The following is a 26,649-nucleotide window of genomic DNA, read 5'->3' as shown; positions in this document are numbered from 1 at the left end:
GTTTGAATTTCACATTACTTTCTGTAGGCGACAAAACTTTTGTCTTGCCAAAATCTGACCTTTCTGTGTTCATTAAATGATCAATATTTCAGCTTTGCAGCAACTTTATTTTCATAACCTAAACCAAATTTGGGAGGGTTTCAGCTTTCAAAAGAGTAATTTATAAAACCAATGGATGAATTTAAAATCAGATTATAAGCTTTTATTTACATAACATGGATAAGTGACAGAACGTCTGTCAGGGACTGTACATTTGATGTTTGTGTCTTTTGAACTTGCCCTTTTTGGATTGACGATGTTGTTTTTCACCTGTCGCAGAGGGACTAGAGACACGTTCATCATGTACTCGGAGTGGCGGACGCTGCACCTTGTTATAAAGAACGATCAGGGTCACACCAGTGTATTGCACAGCTATCCTGAAAATGTGGGCCGAGACGTGGCAAATGCTGTGGTCCGTCCACTGGGACAGGCACTCAATGCCCCCTCCACTGCTGGAAACGAGAGCATACTGAAAACTGATAAACAGGTGAGAACATGCATGTGCCAGGGAAGAGCTGAGTGCTGGGACCTTGGTGGTATAGGTATGGGTGTGTGGGAATATAGACTTGTGTTTTCAGATAGATGAAAAGCACTACAGAAAAGCCGTGCCTATTCTTTCTTCATGCATACAGGGTTTTCAGACATAACGTCTTCTTAATGACCTGTGAATAATCTACCAGTATGTTGTGATTCTACATTCCAGGTGAAATGGACCATGGAGGTGATCTGTTATGGCCTCACGTTACCACTAGAGGGAGACACGGTGAAATACTCTGTGGATGTGTACACTGACTGGATCATGGCCCTGGTTACTCCTAAAGATACCATTCCTCAGCCTGTCATCCGGGAACCAAACAAGTACATTCAGATCATTCTCAAGCACCTACAGAATGTCTTCGTACCAAGGTGAGAACACCGCATGTAACCAGCTCAGTTGGAAAGCCCTACTATGAATCTCTATTTATTTATATACTTTGCATTAACCTGACCAGTCAATGTGCAATTTCAGATTACAGTATTTCTCATTTCAAAATGGTCATCACACTGATCCACAGTTTAAACGGACCCTTTCTCCTCCAAAGTAAGCGCTGTGTAGCTGCTGATATAGGAATAGCCTGCACACATGCGCTGAGGGGCAGGCCTTAAATCAGTATGCCGCGGAGTGATTACAGCCGCGCTCACTCTATTGTGAGCAGTGACTAACCGCTCGCTACAGTGCTCCGATGACCAGAAGTGAAAGCCAGACACATTAAAAGCTTTAGAAAGCTGACAAGTTCCCTTCAGTTATTCACACATATTTGTGCCTCCATCCTGTTAAATGAGCTATTCCCTACTGGTCAATCCCTTCTTTATAGGCCCAAGGTTCTGCACAAAGTGAAAAAATACTTGCCTGCTGCACCAGCGCCACTTTTCCGCTCACAGCTCTGTCTGCCCCGCTGCTGTACTGAAATATACAAAGTTGCATATTCGCCGTAGTCTTCACTATTATGGCTGAATAGAAGAAGTTTCTTCCCCTCGGATGGAAATATGATGGCTGGAGCTGTCATGCAACATTATGTCACGAGATCAGTGTTGGGAGACACATTGCTCAGAGCAAAAAAGGGACACCCTGGGGCTATATATTAGAGGTTGTTAGTGGCTATCCTCTCTTTTTTTTGGGGGGTGGGGGGGGTCAAAGCATATTCTGCTTTGTTGTTTTGTTGTAAAAACTGATATCACACAAAACCAGTGGTGTAGTTGGAATCTTTTAAAGGGAACCTGTCGGCAGATTTGGGGCCTATTAGCTGCGGCAACCACCACTGGGCTCTTATATATATAGCATTCTAACATGTTGTATATAAGAGCCCAGGCCGTAGTGTAGAACATAAAAATTACTTTATAATACCCACATAAACCGGTCAGTTTGGTGCAGATGGGTCAGATGGGTGTCTCCCATTCTCCGGGTTCGGCGCCTCCTCTTTCGACCATATTTGTCCTCCTTCTTCTGAGACCTGGGTGCATGACGCGTCCTACGTCATGCACACAGGTCAGCATTGCGGTCCTGCACAGGTGCACTTTGATCTGCCCTGAGCAGAGAAGATCAAAGTATTGTAGTGCACATGAGCGGTACCTCAATGCTGGCGAGTGTGTATGATGTAGGACGCGTCATGCACTGCAGCTTCAAAAGAAGGAGGACTAAGGCTACTTTCACACATCCTGTTTTTGCTCTGCGGCACAATACGGCGCTCTGCAGAAAAACCGCAACCGTTTTTTTTTTGCCGCCGGTTGCGGTTTTTTTTGCATAGACTTGCATTAGTGCCGTATTGTGCCGCATGGTCTTGCGTTCGGTCCGGTTTTTGCCGCATGCGGCAGATTAAGCCGATGCCGCGGCCGGATGGAACGTTGCCTGCAACGTTTTTTGCTCCGGCAAAAAAAACCGCATCCGGCCGCTGCGGCGCATTTTTCAATGCATGCCTATGGACGCCGGATGCTGCGCGATGCGGAAAAAACGCATTCGGCCGCCGCATGCGGTTTCTTCCACTGCGTATGCTCAGTAGCGTGCCGCAACCGGAAAAAAACGGACCGGCCGCATGTAAAAACTTATGCAAAGGATGCGGTGTTTTCACCGCATCCGTTGCATAGGTTTCACAGCCGTATTGAGCCGCACGGCTCAAACCGGATGTGTGAAAGTAGCCTAAGACGGTTGAAAGAAGAAGCGCCGCACCCGGAGAACGGAGACACCCATATGACCCATTTGCACCGAACCGACCGTTTTAGGTAAGTATTATAAAGTGATTTGTACGCTCTACACAGCGGCCTGAGCTCTTATATACAACATGTTAGAATGCTGTATATAAGAGCCCGGTGGTGGTGGCCGCAGCTTATAGGCCCCAAATCTGGTGACAGGTTCCCTTTAAGCTCTTTAGTGCAAAATTTCCTACAGGACCCCAACTATCATGGTCTGATTGTACTGGTACTCTAAAGTGGGCCAAAGTGTCATTTGGGCTTCTTGGGCTCCAATGCCTGGGTGCGATTGCAACCTGTATTATAGTTATGCCCCGTCACAAAAGGTCCACAAAAACCAGATATGATCTTCTAAATGCTAAACATATCGCATTTATATAGAATAGTTTTTGTTTTGTTTTTTCTCCGTTATGCCAATGTATATAATGTAACAAAGATTAAAAAGATGAGACATTTAATATTCTATACCCATCTGAAGCTTACTTCCCAGATAATGTTGTTGGGAGAGGCTGGTGCTGAAACAATGAAGGATGCAGCACTTTAGTAGACGTCTGCTCCCGCAGGCAGGAATTCCTGTCTGTTCATAGGCAAGTACATTTCCATTTTGCGACATCAGAAGACTATGTCCTTAGAAGGCAGGAAATATACTCACATTTTTGTTCTAATGCACAAAAAACACAAAAGAAATACTGTTGTGAATGTTACAAGTGGACAGTCTACCCTATATAAATTCTATAGGTTTGCATTATGATATACTGTATACGTAAGTTTGGGTATAATTGAATCTAGTTATCACAATTTGATACCCTTTTCCTTAATATTAGTATGTCCATTAAAGGGGTATTCCAGTGACTTAACAAAACTTCAAGACACCACATGTGTAAAGCAGGCTTTACACTCTACGATATATCATACGATATGTCGTCGGAGTCACGTCGTAAGTGACGCACATCCGGCATCGTATGACATATCGTAGCGTGTGACAGCTACGAGCGAGTGTTAACGAGCAGAAATACTCACCTTATCGTTGCTCGTTGACACGTCGCTCATTTTCATAAAATCGAACGTCCGGTTGTTCAATGTTCCCGTGGCAGCACACATCGCTCCGTGTGACACCCCAGGAATGATGAACCGCAGCTTACCTGCGTCCTGCCTGTAATGCGGAAGGAAGGAGGTGGGCGGGATGTTACGTCCTGCTCAACTCCGCCCCTCCGCTTCTATTGGCCGGCCGCTGTGTGACGTCGCTGTGACGCGTGACGGGGGGTTACAACATTGTGCGACACAGGCAACAAATTGCCCGTGCCGCACAAACGATGGGAACGGGTGCAATCGCAAATGCGATCGCACGATTAATTGCAGCGTGTAAAGCAGGCTTAAGTCTTCTGTTCAGATAAAAGCTGACTTGCAGTACCCAGGAGCCGCTCTAAACACAATATACAGTCATGGCCAAAAGTTTTCAGATTGATTTATATTTTGGGGTTTTAATAAAGTTTGCTGCTTCAGTTTATATTGTGGCAATTTGCTTTAACTCTTGATTATGAAGCATGAGCAGATGAATTTTAAAAATTACAATATTCCTTGCCATGAACATTTACTTAATCACAAAAGCCCCATTTGCACAGAATTTCAGCCCTACCACAATGGTCCACTTACATAATTTCAATGATATTCTTGTTAGCGCAAGAGACAATGTTACAAGGACATGGCCCCCAATATGACTCTGTGCTGATGGGAATTATAAAAGCAGACTGCTTGTTTCATTCATATTCCGTTAACCATTGTTATCTCTAAGAAATCTTGTGCAATTATCATTGTTTTGCATCAAAAGGGCTTTATAGGCAAGGACATTGCCCTTAAATCACCCAATCAATCTAATCAAATTGGATCATCAAGAAATTCAAAGAGAGAAAGTCCAGTGCTTTGAACAAGGCTTAAAAGCATCAAAGACAGTCTAGCAAGTGGCGGACCAATACCTAAAGAGGATTCAGCTATAGGATCTGTTCAATACTACTTCAGAGCTTGCTTGGGAATGTCAGCTGTCAGTGTATGTGCACACAGTGATGGGAATACTTTGTAAGGCCAGGCTAGTGTCAAGAAGGATAGCAATGTGGTCACAAAACATGAACAATTGATTGCCATTCTGTGGAAAGTACAGGGATTGTTCTGAAGAGACCTGGATAAGTTTACTTTCTCTGATGTAGTCCCCTTCAGACTGTTTGAGACATCTGGATGAATGATTGTCCAGAGAAGAAATGGGGAGTACTACCTTGAGTCCTGTGTAATGCCAACATAAAGCATTCTGAGTCCATTTAGGTTTGGGGCTGCTTTTCATCCATGGAATTGGACTCGCTCACAACGTTTTGCCTAGAACACTGCCATAAATAAAGAGTAATATCTAATTTGTCTTTAAAGGGAACCTATCGGGTCCAAAAAGCGTTTTTGAAGGAGCAGACGTGACGTCACTAATGTAAATCCATGGTATCACGCCCACAGGGTAGACCAACAAAAACAAAGAAATTAGGAAATTCTCCATGCACTGATTAGACAAGAATGTTTTGTCAGTCAAGATTTGGCCCAGAAACTGATATCTAGCATGCCAAGCCTTAACAAATAAGGGTTAACACTGTAATAGTCTTTGTTTTATTCAGATGTTCATATGTATACAATCATTTTAGTTCTCAGATCTTTGTTGGAAATATTAGTTAGTAACATTTTTGGCACCCAATATGGTAATTTCCACTATAACCAAGGGGGCATTAGCAGAGACTCGTCTCTCTATATTGCTTAGTAACCTGATATTTACCTTGGCTACGTGTGCAGGGAGCCAGCGCTAAGCGGTGTACGCTGGTAACCAGGGTAAATATTGGGTAACCAAGCAAAGCGCTTTGCTTAGCTACCCGATATCTACCCTGGTTACCAAGCGCAGAGTGGCTGGTCGCTGGTGTGATCTGCCTGATTGACAGCTCACCAGCGACCATGTAGCTATGCACCAGCGATCCTGACCAGGTCATATCGTGGTCAAAATCGCTGGTACGTCGTTTAGTGAAACGGTACCCTAAGAGATGTTGAAAATGCCACCAGAGAACATCAGAACAAACTTTCTCTTTGTGATATGGTAAGACTTGTCTAACCAGGTCACTCAAATCTACCTGCCGGTGATTGCTGTTCAAGGGAAGATAAGCAGCTCTGTGTTTTGTCTCTAACGTCCTTTTCGTTATCGTGAATATTGGCATATAAAGTTAACAATCTAATATCTCTACAATAGAGATGAGAAATATAAAAAGAAAATACGACTTATTCAGATCTCCAGCAACAACATCATGATATTGTCAGGTTATCGCATAAGATGTGGTGAAAGCTCCTCTTTAAAAAAAAAAAAAAAAAATTATGAAATTCTTATCATTGTACTTCAGTAACCACACATTCAACTAAACGATTTAAAAACTCTGAACCTACAAATTTTATGATAATTTTTTTTCTATCAGACTTTAACTTGAAAATTGAAAAAACTCGACGGTAGAGCTGTGCTATTCCACTCCATACAGTTTACATCCGGCTACTACAGAAACTGATAACAGCTGGTTAGTGAAGGGTGCTGAGTGTAGGACACACACTGATCTGAAATGCCATGGGTAGTTCAGTAATATCGTATAAGTAGACTACCCCTTTAATCAGCATAATCCGAATACCGCTTTAAAGGCAAAGCGAGTTAGATGTTCTCCAAAGAAACTTTAGTATTGAAGTTACTCTGACCGCTTTATTGTAAATGACCTATTGAACTATCTCAACTGCAAGCGATCTGATATGCCAACCTCAAGAACCGTAACATGCAAATAACATCTAAAAGAAAAATTTGAAATTATAGGAATTCTCAAGGGTTTCAAGACTAACCTAAAATATACTGAAAACTGCTGCTATTCTGATAAACTTCAATTTTTCCCTCACCCTTTGACGGCACCACGAGAGAGAGGATCCGCCCATCAAGGACAGAAAACCTTCAGGATAAAAAGGGGCGGTCCTCTCCTCGCCTCAGTTGGTTTCCTGTCCTTGACGGATACCTCAGGATTCGGCCCTGGAGGGCCGTGGATTTCTACACAAGTTCTTACCTGGTCCCGGTGGGCGGTTCTGGCGGCGGCACGGGTCCTGCCTCACTCCGCTCGGGTTCCTGGAGGCGCCATGGGTTGCGACCCTGAGCGGGAGCGGGCACCCAGCGGCAGGTAAGTGCGGCAGCTTGCCGGTCTTTCCAGGGCGGTGGAGCTGTTCGCGGTCGCGAGTGCTGTACGCCGGCGCCATCTTGTGGGGCGTGTCTTAGCGGGCGTTGCGCATGCGCGGCGCCCGCAAGTAACCTGCGCTGACGTCGGCGGTGACGTCATACCCGGAAGTGGGTCAGGAGGCGCGGGGGAGAACCAGGAGAGCCGCGCTTAAAATAAAAACGGAGCCTCTGAGCTATGGCAGTGCTCCAATCCTCTCTGCATGCAGCCATGGACAAAGATGGGCACCGTGAGCAGGAACGTCACTCAGTGCGTGAGTCCTCATCCCCCCCCCTGCCAGCAAGAAGGTTGAGAAACAGCCTGAGCGTCGCAGGAATGACTCTGGTTCGGATGCCAGCTTGTCCAGTAAGCGTGGTACCCGGTCCAGTAAGTAGGCCCGAGAAGCGTCTGATGGCAAGGTCGCCTCCAGAGGGAAGTCTTTGGTGATGAAAGCTACTCCCCAGAACCGGTACCGGCCCTTCATCTTCTTGTGCGTGAGTGATCTTCGGGCATGTGTACTTGTTGTTTCATTGTTCGCCTGGTATTGTGTCTCACCCCCCCCCCCCCCCGTCACCCCCGTCCCTGTCGCACCTAGGTGAAAAAGCCACGGAAATGTACTTCCGAGTCGAATAACAGGGAATGCGCCCTCTGTAACCGGGGACTAGCTCAGTCCTGGTCCAAACGGTTCTGCAAGGACTGTATCCAGCAGACCATTTCGGATGAGACACCTGGGTTTGCGAATGATCTTCGCTCCATTATCCAGTCCGAAGTTCAAAGCTCTCTGCAGTCCTTGAAAGAGCCTCCTCGTAAGCGACATAGACATGCCTCCTCTGCCTCGCCATCCAGTCAGTCTGAGGGGGAATGTGGGTCTTCTGGTTCTGCATCCTGTTCATCTGACAGGCTGAAGTCCACCAGTGCTTCCCTGCTTTCATCTCGGATGCATCTGCAGATTTCACTAGACTAGCGGCTAAAATAGCGGCCCTTTCTAATGCGGCACGTCGGGCCTTATGGTTAAAATGTTGCCCGGGGGATCTACAGGTTAAATCTAAGCTGTGTTCCATTCCCTGTCAGGGCGAGTTTCTTTTCGGGTCAGTTCTGGACAATGTTCTTGAGAAGGCTGGAGACAAAAGAAAGAACTTTCCAGCCCCATCCTTTCCCTCCTTCAAGCGGTCCTTTCGTAAAAAGCAGTACACCCGTAAGTTCTCCCCCAGGAGTAGAAATACCTGGTCAGATTGGAAGGATGAAGATAAGGGTTTCTTGTTCAAGGGCTCTTCCCAATCCAAGAAGTCTTTCCAATGACTCCCTTCCCCAGGTTGGGGGGAGATTGACCTACTTTCTTCCAGCCTGGGAACGCATTTCTTCAAGTTCGTGGATTCTCAACATCATCCAATCAGGTCTGACGTTTCCATTCTGCAGTCTTCCTCCCAGGCGTTTTCTTTTGACATACACGAGGGCTTCCCCGAGCGAACAACATGCTTTGGAGGGGAAAGTGAAGACCCTATTGTGCTAGGTGGTCCTGACGAACGTCCCATTGGCAGAAATGGGAGAAGGTTTTTACTCCCCTCTTTTTCTGGTCTGGAAACCGGACGGCACCTTTCGTGTCATCATAAACCTCAAAGGTCTAAACAGCCACCTGCAAATCTTGTCCTTCAAGATGGAATCGATGAAGTCCACGATAAAGTATCTCTACCCAGGTTGTCATATGGCTTTCCTGGATCGTATTATCACGTCCCCATCGCTCATCATTTCCAGAAATATCTCAGAGTGGCGGTGCTTGTAGATGGGTCAGTGCGACATCTGCAGTTCAGGGCCTTACCATTCGGCCTGGCGATTGCGCCCAGAATCTACACGAAACTCGTCCTGTAAATCTCAGCCCACCTACGAGAGGACAAGATTCTCATTATTCCATATTTCAACGACTTCCTCGTGGTAGGGAATTCGGCAAACCATTGTACTACTGTCCTTCAGACTGTCTGCTCAAAACTGGAACGTCTAGGCTGGATTTTGAACTTGGAGAAGTCGAGGTTGCTTCCAGCCACGGTGCAAGTCTTTTTGGGACTTACTTTGGACTCTCTCCTACAGGAGTGTTGTCTCCCACCTTCCAAAGTGGAGAAGGTTCGCACTCTGGTGCAACAGGCGATGTCAGTTCCGCGCATGTCCCTGCGAAGGGCTGTGTCTCTCCTGGACTCACTGACGTCCACTCTCCTCGCAGTCCTATGGGCCCAAGGGCATACCAGGGCCCTCCATTGGGACATTTTAGAAAATTAGACGATTCTGGGAGACAGGTTGAACAGTCAGATTACTCTGCGTCCCAGCTCCATCACCTCCCTTCACTGGTGGCTGGTTCCTGCAAACCTCACAAGGGGAGTCCCATGGTCTGTCCCGGTGTCCCGAATTGTGACCACGGATGCCAGTGTGTCCGGATGGGGGGGCTCACCTGCTGGACTGTTCGATTTAAGGTCTCTGGTCGCCCCGGGAGGCGGCTTCCTCCTCCAATATCAGACAGCTGCTGGCTGTGGAACGGGCACTGACCGGTCTTCTCCCTTCACTGACAGGTCACCATAGCCCAGTGTTGTCGGACAATCAGGTGACTGTAGCTTATCTGAACCCTCAGGGGGGCACAAGATCCAGGTCCCTTATGACTATAGCCAACAGGATCCTGTTACTAGCAGAAACTCACCTTCTGTCCCTAACAGCCGTTGACATCAGGGGGAAAGACCACCTCGCAGCGGATTTTCTGAGCCGCACTCGCCTGCACCAGGGGGAGTGGGCACTCAACCAGTCAGTCTTCGACCTCATCACGGCCAGGTGGGGGACCCCGGTCATCGACCTTTTTTCCACCAAACAGAACAGGAAGATTCCTCAATTCTGTTCTCTGAATCCCAAGGAACATCCATACGCAGTGGACGCCCTGTCGACCAAGTGGGACTTTCTCCTAGCATATGCATTCCCCCCCACGCCCTGCTGGTTATTCTCCCCTCGGTCCTGAAGAAAATCAGAGACGACAAGGCCAGAGTCATTCTGATTGCTCCCTTCGTGCCAAAGCGACCATGGTTTTTTTGGCTGGTTCAGATATCCCTTACCGACCCATGGGTCCTCCCGGAGGTTCCGGGTCTCCTGTCCCAGGGACCAGTGTCCCATCCTCCCACAGTCAAATTGTACATGACTGCATGGAATTTGAGAGGGCATTACTGATCAGTAAGGGGTTTTCCCACAATTTAGTTTCCACGCTATTATGTTGTAGAAAACCTGTGACCACCAAGATCTACTGTAGGACTTGGAGAAAGTTTTTATCTTCATCAGGGGCTAGTGTGACAGGGGAGGTTCCCATAGGTCCCATCTTGGAATTTCTGCAGAGTGGGTTGGACAAAGGGTTGGCGGTTAGCACACTCAAGGTCCAGATCTCCGCATTAGCAGCGCTCTACAATTATGATGTCGCAGGGAACCCTTGGGTGGCTAGGTTTATCAGGGCCAGTTCGCGTCAGCGTCCTAAACGTGTCATCTCCCTTCCTCCTTGGGACCTTAACCTGGTCTTAGCAGCCCTGACGGGTCCTCCATTTGAACCCATTGACGCCATCTCTGTTAAATGTCTCTCCCTTAAGACGGTCCTCCTGATAGCTCTGACTTCGGCCCGTAGGATCAGCGACATTCAGGCCCTTTCTATCGACCCTCCTTACACTCAAATACTGGACAATAGAGTAGTGTTGCGCCCTGACCCTGCATACCTCCCCAAGGTGGTGTCTCGGTTTTATACGTCCCAGGAAATTGTGCTGCCTTCCTTTTGCGATAACCCGACACGTGCTGAGGAAAGGCGATGGCATTGTCTAGATGTGCGTCGTTGTCTCATCCAGTATCTTCTTGTCACCAGTTCCTGGAGGAAGGACAAGTCCCTGTTTGTCTCTTTCCAGGGACCTCAAAAGGGGGTTAAGAGTTCGAAGTCCATGCTGGCCAGGTGGATTAGGGACGCCATTGCGTTAGCTTACACGGCTAGGGGTGCTGACGTTCCTGTGGGTCTGAAAGCCCATTCCACAAGGGCTATAACATCTTCTTGGGCGGAACGGGCAGATGTTTCCATTGCACAAATCTGTAAAGCTGCCACGTGGTCGTCGCTCTCGACCTTTTTTTATAAGCATTATAGGTTGGCTCTTTCTTTCTCCGACCTCACCTTTGGGAGGCGTGTTCTACAGGCTGTGGTCCCTCCCTAACTCTTTTCGCTGTAGTTCTCTCATGGTGTCGTTATATGGTGTGGAAAAAATACGTAATTACTTACCAGTAATGTGTTTTTTCCGAACCCATGACGGCACCCTTATTTTCCCTCCCTGCACTGGTGGTTGTTGGTTGGGTCACCTTCCTTTTTTCCATATACCACATATTCTGGTGGTGGCCTTATATTAACCTGTTGTTTTTTTTCGGAGGTCCTCTCATGCTCTGTAATCAACTGAGGCGAGGAGAGGACCGCCCCTTTTTATCCTGAAGGTTTCTGGTCCTTGATGAGCGGATCCTCTCTCTCGTGGTGCCATCATGGGTTCGGAAAAAACACATTACCGGAAAGTAATTACGTATTTCACCATGTGTAGCATGGGTCAGCATTTGTGTGGCTGCAGCTTTATGGTGCCTGGTCTTGTTCGGATGCCCTCCTGCAACTGGGTATGGGCATGATGTGAAGGTTGTGATGAGGATCAGACAAGTGGATTTTTTTTTTTCTTCAGACACAGAAGAGGACGTTTTAGAATGCTGATCTTTTAACGTGTATTCAGTTAATCAACAAAAGTGCCAACCCTTGTACTTTACGTGTGATCTATGGACATCTCTTGTATATCACAGCTTTTATGGACCCATTTTATACATAGTGCTCTGTCAGAGAGTGAAGTGACAATAAGGCGGCAATGACTGGCATGTGAAGTGTGTGGGACCGACAGTAAATCCGTTATGCAAGAAGGTTGAGTCATTTTTGATTAATTGTGTCACGTCGATATTCCCTATACTTAATACTGATAATTTCTTACTGCAGTCACTACTTACTGAGTGAGATTACTTAAGTGCTCCAAAAATGACTCATGGGTTGTAGTATTGCCAGTAGGCCAGGCTGGCCTTATACTGGTAGTGATGGACCTGGCAAAATTTGGTAAGTTTTTACCCTCAGTCTTTATAGCCAAAACCAGGAGTGGAACAATTTGAGGAAACGTTTAATAGAAGCACGGGCACCACTTCTGTACTTTTTTATTTTTAGGTTTTGGTTTACAAATACTGAGGTGAAAAGGCTCACCAAACGCTCAACATGTGCACGTGGCCTAAAGGAGTTTTCCGTTTTGATAAACATCCTGCAGTCACTCTGTAACCGTAAATTTCTCGATTCTTATAGTTTGCGCACCGCATGCTGTCAGGATTCTCTAGTATTGGCAGTGAGAGCGAGCATGCAGGTGACCACAAGTATGGGGTATGCATACTTCCAGCCACATTCCAACTAGACATGCTCGGCTTCATTCATTTCCTTTATATTGAGGGAGGCTGCCCACGTCTAGTCTGAATGTGGCTGGAAGTATGCAAAATGCATTACATATTGCCGCTCGCTCCGATGGCAGCCAATACCAGAGAATCCTGACAGTGTGCGGCACCCTGGAAAAATGAAACTTTAGCCCTACCAGAAGCCGCCAGCTTTCATTCATGCAAGTTTCCCATGTGGCTATAGTAATCGATCACTTTACAGTGCGCAGCAGCTATCAGCACATCCTGTCATCTTGACTGACTGCTCACTCATCCTTTAAGAGACTGCCGTCAATCAATGGCGAGGCATGCTTACAGTCACCACTCTCGGTGCTGTGTCGGTTCCTTGAAAGGATAACATCCGGCTTCTTAGAAGGAAACCCAGGGAGATCATACAATATCCTTGCAGATGTTGTCCTTGGTGGATTTGACCCTAGGACACCAGTGCTGTAAAGTAAGTTACCACAAGTTGCAGATTGTGCAGTTTGACATTTTAATGGATATTGTCAAGTTAGAAAGCTATCCCTGATCTGTGCAGCTCCCGGTTTATAGTAGGGGCTTCACTGTAACCTCTATATACAGACATCTTTCTGGATTGTGACTTGCTTTACTTTCCATGCAGCTTTTTCATGCTCTTCTGTATATGTTATTGTATCTGGCGCCCCTCCGTAATTAATGGCAATCGGAGACTTCCAGGATCTGTGCATACAAGAGGATTCTGATGCCCATACCGAAATGTCGGCACTTGTGGGATAACTGGGGAAGGGACTCTAAGCATTTCATCACTTTATACGTGTGGAACATTGCTGTTTGGAAATGGCGTGGACGTTTTGCATTGAGAGATGAGTGGAAAACCTGAGTCTTTGGAGCTGCTTGGTACAGTAATAACTGTTTGGACTAGGATTACTGCGCTGCCCTCCTGGCGCCCTGTACATTATCATGGGGAATATAAACAGTTTACATCCGCAGGGATTGTTACATGCCCCTTGTATCAGACATTTATAGCCGCGGCATTGGCCCAAACTAAAGTTCCTAATTTAGCTTAGTTCTCAAATGTACTTACTAGAAAAATGTGCGCACTAGAAAAAGGATTTTTTTCAAGAAATATCTTGAGTCTGAAAGATTAGCGCACTTGCGTTCAAAAAATGCACCAATAACGCACAGAAAAACACGTGTTTTTACCGCGTTTTTTGATGCATTTTTTTCCACAGATTGGTCCCTGCGGGGTTTTTTTTACCATTATCTATGGCAAAAAAACGCAGGTACCTGCAGAAAAGAAGTGACATGCTCATTCTTTTTCTCAAGAAATTCTGCAGAAAATGTTCTTGAGAAAAAAACGCAGTGTGCGCACAGCTATTTTCTTTGTCGCTCCATTGGGAGACCCAGACAATTGGGTGTATAGCTATTGCCTCTGGAGGCCACACAAAGTATTACACTTAAAAGTGTAAGGCCCCTCCCCTTCTGGCTATACACCCCCAGTGGGATCACTGGCTCACCAGTTTTGTGCTTTGTGCGAAGGAGGCAACACATCCACGCATAGCTCCACTTTTTAGTCAGCAGCAGCTGCTGACTATGTCGGATGGAAGAAAAGAGGACACATATAGTGTCCCCAGCATGCTCCCTTCTCACCCCACTGTATGTCGGAGGTGTTTGTAAGGTTGAGGTACCCATTGCGGGTACGGCGGCAGGAGCCCACATGCTGATTCCTTCCCCATCCCTTTTTACAGGGCTCTGGGTGAAGTGGGATTTACCGGTCTCCAGGCACTGAGACCGTGCTCCATCTACAGCCCCTGGAGAAGATGCTGGATGGAGCGGAGTACATCAGGGACATGGCCCTGCTTCCTCAAGGTACTCTGTGTCCCCGTGCATTTGGCGCTCACACCGCAGCATGCTGGGTGTTGTAGTGCGCCGGGGGACATCAGCGCTGCGGCGCCTGTGCCATGGCCTCATTCAGCTTTGCTGAAGCAGGCTCACTTATGGGAATTGGTCGCGCCGGCCGCTGGGACTGCGGCGCGGCTGGCACTTGTAGTGCGCCGGGGACTTCAGCGCGGCCTGCGCTTTTACGGCGGCCGCGCTGATAACTAGAGTCCCCGGCTTTTGCGGCCTGCTTCCGTTCGTTCCCGCCCCCAGACCTGCCAGTCAGGAGAGGGGCGGGACGCTGGCCACTTCTATGAATCGGTCGCGCCGGCCGCTGGAACTGCGGCGCGGCTGGCACTTGTGGTGCGCCGGGGACTTCAGCGCGGCCCGCGCTTTTACGGCGGCCGCGCTGTTAACTCGAGTCCCCGGCTTCTGGGCCTAGTCTCCCTTCGTTCCCGCCCACAGCCCTGACAGTCAGGGTAGGGGCGTGACGCTGCATAGAGCAGAGCTGAGAGCTGGAGTATGTTTTGCATACTCCACCCCTCTCACTGTGTGCACTGTGAATCCGGATTCCCGCACTTTCTCAGGCACGCCCACGGCTTCCTTCTCTACAAGGACACCGGCAGCCATTAGTGTCAGTTTCTGTACGATACAGAGACAAGTGTGGAAGACCCTGGCATTCTGATAGTCACACAATCGCTGCAACAGGCGTTAAGCAGCACCTGTGGTGCTAACCCCACTAGTGCAGAAGTGCACTTATAGATATGCTTGTACTATATACATTGCACTGTTTGGTCGCACGTTGTATATACCCTCCTGGATTATGCGGAGGAGTTATCAGCATATTCTCTGTGTAAAACAAAGGTGCAGAACCACATGTTTTTCTATACAGCTGGTACAGCATGTACGGCTATACGGCCGGCAGATACATAGACTCCCATTGTATGCACTAATGGCCAGGGGATGAGGACGGTGTCTGCAGTATTTACTGACAGTTTTTCTGAGACTATGGCTATGATACTAGAAGCCTAGCAGTCCGGACATGTCTCTCACAATATGGGCACTGTTGAATCATTGATCCATGGCCCCCCTCAGTGTGAATAACTAACAGCTCCGGGAATGTCACACGCATCCCAGAGTCACGGCTCTGCACGGACGTCAGTCCCAGACAGCCTAAGTGGGCTCGCTATGAGCGGCCTCGGTTTCATCAGGGTCCTAACAGAAGGACTCGCTGTGTAATGAGGCGGAAGTAGCGGCTCAGGATTCTGATCCTGAGACCGCTCTCAATCTGGATACACCTGATTGTGACGCCATAGTAAATAATCTTATAGCGTCCATCTATAGAATGTGGGTTATTTCTCACAGCTCCTCCAGTGGAGGAGTCAGCTTCACGTATTTTTCTGGACCACTCTGCCTTCAGAGAGGCAGTCCAGGAACACCACGCTTATCCAGATATGCGCTTCTCCAAACGGCTTAGGATACACGTTATCCCTGTCCCCTGACTTGGTCAAGGACTGGACCCAATGTCCCGAGCGGCATCCTCCAATCTCCAGGCTTGTAGCTAGATCCATAGTTGCAGTGGGAGATGGAACTGCAAACTCAAAGATGCCACTGACAGACAGATGGATCTCTGGTCGAAAGCCATCTATGAGGCTGTCGGCGCACCGTTGGCTCCGGCATTCTCTCCCTTGGGGCACTCCAAGCTATTTCAGCTTGTCTTACACAGATTGACACGGTTACACGTACATCTGTGCCGCAGGTGGCATCCTTAACCTCTCAAATGTCTGCATTTGTTTCTTACGCGATTCAGGTTGTCCTGGACTCTGCGAACCGTGCGGCGGTAGCCTCCGCTACTCCGTGTTTTTAAGCAGAGCCTGGTCTGCTCGTTAAGTGAATGGAAGGCAGATTCTGCTTCCAAAAAAGGTTGCCTAACCAGTTGCCTTTTTCTGCTGACCGACTGTTTGGTGAGCGTTGGATGTAACCATCAAACAGTCCAGGGGTAAGGATTCATCCTTTCCTCAGCCCGGACACAACAAACCCCAACAGAGCAAGAGGCAGTCGGGGTTTTCGGCCTTTTCGAGGCTCGGGCAGGTCCCATTTTTCCTCGTCCAATGTGGACTCAAAAGGATCAGAGGAGCTAAGATTCTTAGCGGGCTCAGTCTCGCCCAAAAAAGCGACAGTCTGAAAACCCGCTTCCAAGGCGGCTTCCTCATGACTTGCGGCCTCGGTCGGTAGCAGGCTCTCCCGCCTTGGCGATATTTAGCTGCCATAGGTCAATGACCATTGAGTGTGAGACATTCTGTCTCACGGGTACAGGATAGAGCTCACTTCTCGTCCTCCAACTCGATTCTTCAGAATTTCTCCACCTCCCGGCCGGGCCGCTGCTCTTCTGCAAACAGGGTGCACTCTATAGGCAGAAAGAGTGATGACCCCCGTTCCTCTTCAGGAACAAGGTCACGGTTTTTACCCCAAATTCTTTGCGGTACCTATAACAACGGGCCGTTCCGTCCCGTTCTGGATCTAAAAATGCTCAGCAAGCTCGTGGACACCAGGCGGTTCCGGATGGAATCCCTCCGCCATGTCATCGCCTCAAGGTCCCAAGGATATTTCCTAGCATCATTAGGCATCAAGGATGCTTATCCACACGTGCCGATTGATCCAGAGCACTAGCGTTTCTACGCTTCGTTATAGGAGACGAACACCCTCTGTTCGTAGCTCTACCTTCCGGCTAGCGACAGTCCAACTGGTCTTCGCCAAGGTCAGGGCAGCAGTAGTCACAGTCCTGCACTCTCAGGGTCACTCTGTGGTCCCGTATTTAGACGATCTACTTGTCAAGGCACTCTCTTAGGAAACATGCCAACACTGCCCGAACGTTGCGCTGGAGACTCTCTAGAGTTTTGGGTGGATCATCAACTTTTTAAAGTCAGATCCGACCCCGACCCTATCGATAACATATCTAGGCATAGAGTTTCTTACTCTCTCAGCGATAGTGAAGCTGCCGCTAGACAAACAGCATTCACTACGGGCTGCAAGCTCTTCTTTAAGAACCAGTCGCACACATTGAGACGCCTCATGCACTTCCTACGTAAGATGGTAGCAATGGAGGCAGTTCCTTTCGCGCAGTTTTACTGCGTCCACTACAATGGGACATTCTCCGCCAATGGGACGAGGAGTCGACGTCCCTCAACAGAGTCGTCGTTCTTTCTCAGGCGGCCAAGGAATCTCTACGGTGGTGGCTTCTTCTCACCTCTTGGTCAAAAGGAAGGTCCTTCCTATCCCCGTCCTGGGCGATAGTTACGACAGACGCGAGTCTATCAGGGTGGGGAGCAGTTTTTCTCCACTACAGCGCTCAGGGTACGTGGACTCAGCAAGAGTCCACTTTTCAGATCAATGTTCTTGAACACAGAGCAGTGTATCTTGCCCTACAATCCTTCCAACAGCGGCTGGAAAGCAAGCATATCCGACTTCAGTCGGACAGCTCCACAGCGGTGGCATACATCAACCACCAAGGAAGAACGCGCAACCGGCAAGCCTTCCAGGAAGTCCGGCAGGTTCTGATGTGGGTGGAAGACACGGCATCCACCATATCCACAATTCACATCCCAAGTGTGGAAACTAGGAAGCTGACTTCCTAAGTCGCTGAGGTGTGGCCGAAAGAGTATGGTCTCCTCACCCGGACGGGTTTCAGGAGATCTGGCGCCGCTGACAGAGGCCGGACGTCGATCTAATGGCGTCACGGCACAACAACAATGTGCCAGCTTCATGGCACGGTTTCACAATCATCGAGCTCTGGCGGCAAACGCCGTAGTTCAGCATTGGTCGCAGTTCCAGCTACCTTAGGTGCCACCTCTGGCATTGTTGCCCAGAGTACTGCGCTAGATCAAGACCGACTGCGGCCGCGCCATCCTCGTCGCTACAAATTGGCCGAGGATGTTGTGGTACTCGGTTCTGTGGTGCCTCACGGTAGGCTAACCGGGGGCACTACCAGACCAATCAGACTGGCTGTCTCAAGGGCCATTCTTCCATTTGAATTCTACGGCCCTCAACCGGATGGTGTGGCATTGAGTCCTGGAACCTAGTGTCGTCAGGATTACCTCAGGACGTGGTTGCCACCATGAGACAGGCTAGCATACCAACGTCCGCCAAGATTGACCACAGGACGTGGAAGATGTTCTTATCTCGGTGCTCGGCGCAGGGTGTTTCTCCCTGGCCGGTTGCATCGTCTATGTTTCCTTCCTTCCTGCAATCTAGGTAGGAAAATGGGTTGTCGCTCAGTTCCCTTTAGGGACAAGTCTCAGCGCTATCTGTATTTTTTCAGAAACGACGACTTCCTCAGGTACGCACGTTCCTACGGGGAGTTTGTCTTCTCAGCACTCCGTACAAGCGGCCGTTAGAGCCCTGAGATCTGAACAAGGTTCTAATTGCTCTCCAGATGCCGCCTTTCGAGCCTTTGAAGGATGTCTCCCTTCCCGTTTTTCACGGGAAGTGGCCTTCTAGTAACGGTCTCGTCTCTTAGGAGAGTTTCCGAGCTAGCAACGCTCTCATACAAACTCCCTTCCTGGTCCTTCACCAGGACAGGGTAGTTCTGCGTCCGGTTCCGGAATTTCTCCCTAAGGTGGTATCCCATTTTCATATCAATCAGGATATCACCTCACCTTCTTTGTGTCCTCGTCCAGTCCATCAATTTCAGAAAGATTTGCATCTGTTGGTTCTGGTGAGAGCACTCAGGTTCTACTTCCCGCATGGCGCTCCTGCGCCACCCGGATGCACTCTTTGTCCTTGTCGCTGGTCGGCGTAAACAGTCGCAAGCTTCCAGATCCACCCTTGCTCGGGGGCTCGAGGAACCAATTCTTGAAACCTACAGTTCTACTGGGCTTCTGGTTCTCTCAAGGCCGAAGGCCCATTCTACCAGAGCCGTGGGTGCATCCTGGGCATTACGGCACCAGGCTACGGCTCAGCAGGTGTGTCAGGCACCCACCTGGTCGAGTCTACTTACTTTTACCAAGCATTATCAGATGCATACCTACGCTTCGGCAGACGCCAGCCTAGGTAGATAAGTCATTCAGGCGGCGGTTGGCCACCTGTAGGAGAGGGCCGTTTGACGGCCCTATCATGAGGTATTCTTTTACCCACCCAGGGATTGCTTTTGGACATCCCAATTGTCTGGGTCTCCCAATGGAGCGACAAAGAAGAAGGGAATTTTGTTTACTTACCGTAAATTCCTTTTCTTCTAGCTCCAATTGGGAGACCCAGCACCCGCCCTGTTTTTTCGGGGTTTTTCTGTTTTTTCGGGTACACATGTTGTTCATGTGGTATGGTTCAGTTCTCCGATGTTTCCTCGGATTGAATTGGTCTTTAAACCAGTTATTGGCTTTCCTCCTTCTTGCTTTGGCACTAAAACTGGTGAGCCAGTGATCCCACTGGGGGTGTATAGCCAGAAGGGGAGGGGCCTTACACTTTTAAGTGTAATACTTTGTGTGGCCTCCAGAGGCAATAGCTATACACCCAATTGTCTGGGTCTCCCAATTGGAGCTAGAAGAAAAGGAATTTACGGTAAGTAAACAAAATTCCCTTCTTTTTTTCCCATCGGTTTTGCTGGGGAATGTCTGCAGAAAGGCTACAAACATTTCTCAAGAAATTTCTGCAGCAAAACCGCACAAGAAAACCACGGGTAAAAACGCAGCGTGCGCACAGGGCCTTGAGAAAATGTTTTCCATATCTAGCGCTTACAGACCTCTTGGTCTCAATTATAAAACATGCATTTCAAGTTGTGCATTAGTGTGTGAAGCAGCTAATATATATAGAGGTGCTGCACATGTATAGGGCTTGTGTCAACTATTTCCTTACATAGAAAGGGTCCATTTTTCACGACCTACCTAAGAGAGATCCATTTATTAAACCTTGGACCCAGTGTGCACTTTATTACCTACAGTGCACGTAATACCTCACATAAACTGTAGAGGCCGCTGTGGTGGAAGTCAGCCAACCCTGCACCTTCTTGCGACAATCGGCAGCCTTTGTAGGAGTTATCGGCTTTTGGATCGGAGGCGTTGTCTGTTGTGTCAGTTTAGATTTATTTTTCTTTAATTAATATTCTACTAATCCACCATAATAGTTATAGTGAAGTGGAGATCATTGTCTTTTTATAATGGCATCCATCAAAGGATGGCAGATAGTCAGCAGCCAGTGCAGTACTTAGTGACCCTCCACTCCGGCATGGTAAATGTGACTATACGTTTGTAAAGTATAGTCACTATTCTAACGGCACTGTTCTGCTGCTATTCCTTCTGTCTCTTCGGTCTGTGTTCTGTTCTCCTCAAGTCCAAAATGACTTCCACTAAGGCATGAGTAGTACTGTCGCATGTCTGACCCACAGTCCGTCATCAATAGAGCTGCTCCATCCTACATCAGTAAAAAGGCAGGGCCAACCAAGGTGGCTGCAATATATTGATTTCCCGACTATAGAGTTTATACATGCAATGATATCTGTAGAGTTTTATCATGCAGCTAGGAAATTGAACTCTGTACATTTTTGTTTTAAGTTTTTATATTTATTTTTTTCTATTGTTTTACTTGCAGACAGGAACAGATAGTCAGCCAGATTCGGCTGTGCCTGCAGGTCTTGCGTTCTGTCCAGAAGTTGGCACGAGACTCTACCAATATGGCCCGGGAAACCTGGGAGGTTCTCCTGCTTTTTCTTCTACAAATCAATGACACGCTCCTTGCTGCTCCAACTGTCTCAGGTTAGTCATGGCACCATCTTGTTGCTTACTAAGGTGCAAATCGGTGGCTGCACTCACTTTTATCGTTGTTATTCAACTGTTTCTTAGTCGTATCTAGATTTCTAATAATGTGGAGAAATATTTTACAAATTAGGGCTTTCGGAAATGTCCAAAAATTGTCTATTTCAGACAGTTTTTATCATGTAACTTGTATAAGAGCAATGCTGCCGTAGTGATCGTGTTTGTTAATATTTGTTATGTGTGTGTGTGTGTGTGTGTGTGTGTGTGTGTCATGAAATACGTCAGTTCTTGTGATCTCATGGCAACATCTTAATGTTCCCTGAAGGGGGTGAATAGAAGTTCTGGTATGATGAAATTACCTGGACTGTACGACTGAAGTTCTCCTCATGGGAGGACAGAAACTCCCATCACAGATACTAATGGTGACTGCACAGCTTCTGTCACATCAGTTATAATGTAGGAGATTACAGCTCCGCCTCTGGGCTGAATTTTTTTGGAATGACTTATTTAGGGAAATATAAAAAAAAATAGGCTAATCATAATATCTAAACAGGTTGAGATGGTACAGGCAGTAGCTGCACATGTGCATCATTAGATTTATAGCTAAACCTACAGGATCAAAATAACTAAGATGGAGTCTACAGAAAGGAAAATAGGAGACTATACTACATGGACGTACCTACCTCTTGTATAAAAGTGCAAACACTGTAAATGACAGTCTGATGGAGATACTGTTACATCAAAATGAAAAAAAAAGGATCTTTAACCCTTTCAAAAGTGGTCAGTTTTTATTTTATTGCGCCAATAAGTATGCCGGTTTTAACTTGAAAACCTCATACAGATGTGAGATATGGGACTTTTTGTGCTATTTTTATGGTCTTTACTAAGGAGGCTTTGCTTAGCTTTAACAAGGTTAGTTTTTTTTTTGTTTAAATGCACAGTTCTACAGTCACTCTATGTAACTGCAGACTTGTGAATCCTCACATCGCATGCATTCCTGGGCAGAATGTGACTAGATGGCTGCGGCCTCACTCAGTACCCCTCTACTCAGAATGTGGCCGGGAGTCTGCATATTGCATACTGACAGCCAAGTGACCTCCATTCCCGTCTCTTACACCTGAGAATCCTCACAGCACACAGTGCATACAATGTGAGGATTCACAAGTCTGCAGTCACAGGGGGTTTAAACCCCTTACATTTTTGTTAACCAGTGCACACCGTTTCAAATCTTCTTGCTTTCCCAGGTGGTATTGCAGAAAATTTGGCAGACAAGTTAATTGGAGTTCTGTTTGAAGTCTGGCTCTTGGCTTGTACTCGCTGCTTCCCAACACCACCCTACTGGAAGACAGCCAAAGAAATGGTGGCCAACTGGAGACACCATCCAGCTGTGGTAGAACAGTGGAGTAAAGCAATCTGTGCCCTAACATCTAGGTGAGGAAACTGTGAAATAGGAGATGCATGATATGGAATGAGGTTTTATTTTTATGATGGCTCATCAAGAGGAGTGAATTGTTTTAAAGAGAACCAATCACAAGGATTTTCCTATATAACCTATAGCCAGTGCTATACTGGTGCTATCAGACTGATTCTATACATACCTTTAGTTGTCAGCTAGGATGTATTGGTTTTGAAACACAAGCAGGTAAGGTTTGTAAAATGAGCAGCTATTTGAATGACAGCAGCTGCCAATCAGCTGATAGCAAACAGAAAAATAATGTTGCTTCCTGGTATCAGCTATGTTGGCTGAGGCTCTGCCCCTTCTGGTCACATGGGTATGACATCAGCACAGGTCCTTCTAGTCAGTTAGTAAAACGATTCTATAATAGAATTGGCATAAAAGGGGGAGGATGGATAGGCAGGGGGACGGGAATCGCTATGAATAGCCACCCCAGCTGTCATTCAAAAAGCTGCTCATTTTACAAACTACTTGCTTGTGTTTCAAAACCTACATCTTAGCTGACAACTAAAGGTATGTGTAGAATCAGCCTGATAGTGCAAGTATAGCACTGGCTTTAGGTTATATAGGAACATTCTGCTGATTGGTTCCCTTTTAAATGTCAGGATTATTAATTTTTACACTGTAGTCACCCAAATTGAAGTTTCCAAGATGCTTGTACAATGTCTTTCCAATGGTGGATCTTGTCGCATGTTAGAAAACTGTGCAGAAGTTGTCACAAGGTCACGCTCCCCTCGTCTCTGATGTAACTGCCTGCTCTGCCGCCTCCTGCAGTCACACGTGGACAATTACCTCTGCTATTCTGGCCAAATGCAGGAGGCGGCAACTGAGATCTGGCCGAGAGTCCTCAGTATTGTGTGTCCAAGGCGATCAGAGCCAGAAATCTCCTGTATCGTGGGGACAAGTACATTTTTTTCTTACTATACATTCCTTCTAATTCACCAATTAAGCGCATTAGTACTGAAATGGGAGTGAATACAAAGTATAGAATTGTGTTTTCTTATTGATTCAACCTATGTTTGTTGGTTTCCTTTAGATTGCTACGATTCACATACGGGCCTTCATTTCCCCCATTCAAAGTTCCAGAGGAAGATGCCAGCTTAATCCCCACAGAAATGGATAATGAATGCGTGACGCAAACCTGGTTCCGATTTCTCCACATGCTGAGGTGCGCCATCACTAAACTCAATGTATAGTTCTTCTTCAGACCTGTATTACCCAACCACACTATGATGGGTCAGTGACCTTGTAGAAGTGTCAGAATGGTGGGATGTCTACTGACGCCATAAACAAGCTGTTTGCTCAGTACATAGGTTTTGGGGAGGTTTTTTTAAACATGGAAACCCCCTAAGATTTTGTCATATTTTCATCTGTTCTTTCGTCTTTAGTAACCCTGTGGACCTAAGTAACCCAAGTATTATCGGCACAACTCCAAAGTTTCAGGAACAGTTCCTAAATGTGAGCGGGGTGCCGACCCAGGAGCTCAACCAGTACTCCTGTCTCAAGCAGCTGCCGCAGATCTTCTTCCGTGCCATGCGGGGGGTCAGCTGCCTAGTGGATGCGTTCTTAGGTAATGCTTTTAAGTCTATTGCCGTTCACCTATCCCATACATGACGCCTTAGTACATGGTAACAGTGTTTTTGGTGAAATGAAACACCACTTCCAAAACAGAACCTAGCGTGTGATTTTTATTTTATTTTTATTTTATTTTTATTTTATTTTTATTTTTTTTCTAATTTTTTTTCATTTGCTTTTTATCGGTTCAGTTCCCTTTGATTGCAACCCAGCACTATTTGTATCTTTTTGGATAAAACATATGAGGCTAACAGGTTCTGTGAGATGGGCTAAGCAAAGCATATTTCTTTGCAGTAGGCCCAGTATGATACACCAGTCCATTGGCTGCTCGATTGTTGTTTTTTCTTTTTTATTATTAGGAAATGCTTTTATATAAAAATGGTGGTAAACTTGTATGTTTCTTCTTCAGGAGTTGCAGTCTTTAAGAACATTGGGTTGGAAAGATTAACAAAATATGGTATCCAAACCTCCTCAATTACATGTGTTTAGTTTGGTTCACAAATCTGGTATTGGTGGTTTATAACTAATGATTGGAGGTAGAAATACTAATCACCATGTGACAGAATGCTGCCCGAGCTCGACAAGTCACATTGCTTGTGTCAAGACAAGATAGCACCCGGTCATTAGAAATTCTGTGTATGACACCTTGCCGAATTAGCCTATCCGTACATGAATCTATGCTTTAGGTATTCTCCTGTTACCCCACACTGTTCAATTTGGAACAATAATAGTGTGCTGGGTACTTGTGAATTTGCTCATATTTCGCACCTTTTTAGCTTTCAAGCTTTTCTTGTAACTTCACTTGAATTAAACCTTGGTTGCAGTCCTTTAAAAAAAAAAAAAGTAGGAGACGCAGATCATGATCAGTGACAGTACAGGAAGATTGACCCACATGAATCAAAGTATTTCTATGTTAGATGCCATTACTTAAAGGGAATCTGTCACCAAGTTTTTGCTGCCCCATCTGAGAGCAGCATAATGTGGAGACAGAGACCCTGATTCTAGCGATGTGTCATTTACTGGGCTGCTTGGTGTTATTTTGATAAAAATCAATGTTTTCTTTGCTGCAGATCTGTCCGTTATTTGAATGTAGATCTTTATAACCCCGCCCACACCAGTTATCCATTTACATTATGAACAGAAAGCTTCCAATCAATGGTGGGGGTGGAGTTATACAGAGCTCATGAATATGCTGGACTCTCTGACAGCACGCCAACTAGTCCTCTAATGATAATCTACAGCTGATTTGTCAGTGATTTTATCAAAACTATACTAAGCAGCTCAGTAAGTGACACATCGCTAGAATCAGCGTCTCTGTCCCTACATTATGCTGCTCTCAGATTAGGTGGCAAAAACCTGGTGACAAATTCCCTTTAAGAAGATGGGCATAGCCTCCAGTGTGTCATGAAGTTTATCAAATCACTATTGGCTTCCGGTATTAACCTGCTCCTAATCTGTAATTCACAGCCGTGCACAATCTTTTATCTGTGGTGCCTTGTAAATTGGCCATTCATCTAAAGGTCCAGTCACACTAAGCAACTTACCAGCGATCCCAACAACGATAGGGATCGCTGGTAAGTTGCTAGGAGGTTGCTGGTGAGATGTCACACTGCGACGCTCCAGCGATCCCACCAGCAACCTGACCTGGCAGGGATCGCTGGAGCGTCGCTACACGAGTTGCGGGTGAGCTCACCAGCAACCAGTGACCAGCCCCCAGCGCCGCGTGGAAGATGCTGCGCTTGGTAACTAAGGTAAATATCGGGTAACCAACCCGATATTTACCTTGGTTACCAGTGCACGCAGCTACACGTGCAGAGAGCAGGGAGCAGCGCACACTGAGCGCTGGCTCCCTGCTCTCCTAGTTACAGCACACATCGGGTTAATTACCCGATGTGTGCTGCAGCTAAATGTGCACAGAGCAGGGAGCAGCGCACAATGCTTAGCGCTGGCTCCCTGCTCTCCTAGCTACAGCACACATCGGGTTAATTAACCCGATGTGTGCTGCAGCTACATGTGCACAGAGCAGGAGCCGGCACTGACAGTGAGAGCGGCGGAGGCTAGTAACAAAGGTAAATATCGGGTAACCAAGGACAGGGCTTCTTGGTTACCCGATGTTTACATTGGTTACCAGCCTCCGCAGAAGCCGGCTCCTGCTGCCTGCACATTTAGTTGTTGCTGTCTTGCTGTCACACACAGCGATCTGTGCTTCACAGCGGGACAGCAACAACTAAAAAATGGCCCAGGACATTCAGTAACAACCAACGACCTCACAGCAGGGGCCAGATTGTTGCTGGATGTCACACACAGCAACATCGCTAGCAACGTCACAAAAGTTGTTCGTTAGCAGCGATGTTGCTAGCGATGTTGCTTAGTGTGACGGGGCCTTTAGAGTACAACATTCAGATGAATGGAGCACCTTGGGGGGGTTTATCCTAAAGGGTGTAGAAAAACATGGTGGTTGTCTTTCAAAAACAGCCCTACCCCCATGCATGGGTTGTGTTTGGTAGTGCAGCACCACTCC

General features: G+C 47.0%; 1 protein-coding gene across 4 annotated transcripts in view; it reads left to right on the top strand.

Annotated features, from left to right (window-relative positions):
- The first annotated feature begins 323 nt into the window (after positions 1–323).
- RALGAPB (Ral GTPase activating protein non-catalytic subunit beta) overlaps positions 324–26,649 on the top strand; it is a 146,571-nt gene continuing 120,245 nt past the window's right edge. For all 4 annotated transcript variants that reach the window (XM_075349918.1, XM_075349917.1, XM_075349916.1 and 1 more), the window contains exons 1-6: positions 324–526; positions 743–945; positions 20,934–21,097; positions 22,342–22,528; positions 23,590–23,721; positions 23,942–24,123. In XM_075349918.1, the coding sequence (XP_075206033.1) occupies positions 341–526; positions 743–945; positions 20,934–21,097; positions 22,342–22,528; positions 23,590–23,721; positions 23,942–24,123 (1,054 nt within the window). In that variant the 5' untranslated portion in view covers positions 324–340. The remainder of the gene's footprint in view (positions 527–742; positions 946–20,933; positions 21,098–22,341; positions 22,529–23,589; positions 23,722–23,941; positions 24,124–26,649) is intronic.

This window comes from Anomaloglossus baeobatrachus, chromosome 5 (assembly GCF_048569485.1).
Source record: "Anomaloglossus baeobatrachus isolate aAnoBae1 chromosome 5, aAnoBae1.hap1, whole genome shotgun sequence".
In the NCBI taxonomy this organism is placed as follows: Eukaryota; Metazoa; Chordata; class Amphibia; order Anura; family Aromobatidae; genus Anomaloglossus; species Anomaloglossus baeobatrachus.
This window is presented reverse-complemented; position numbering and strand designations above follow the sequence as displayed.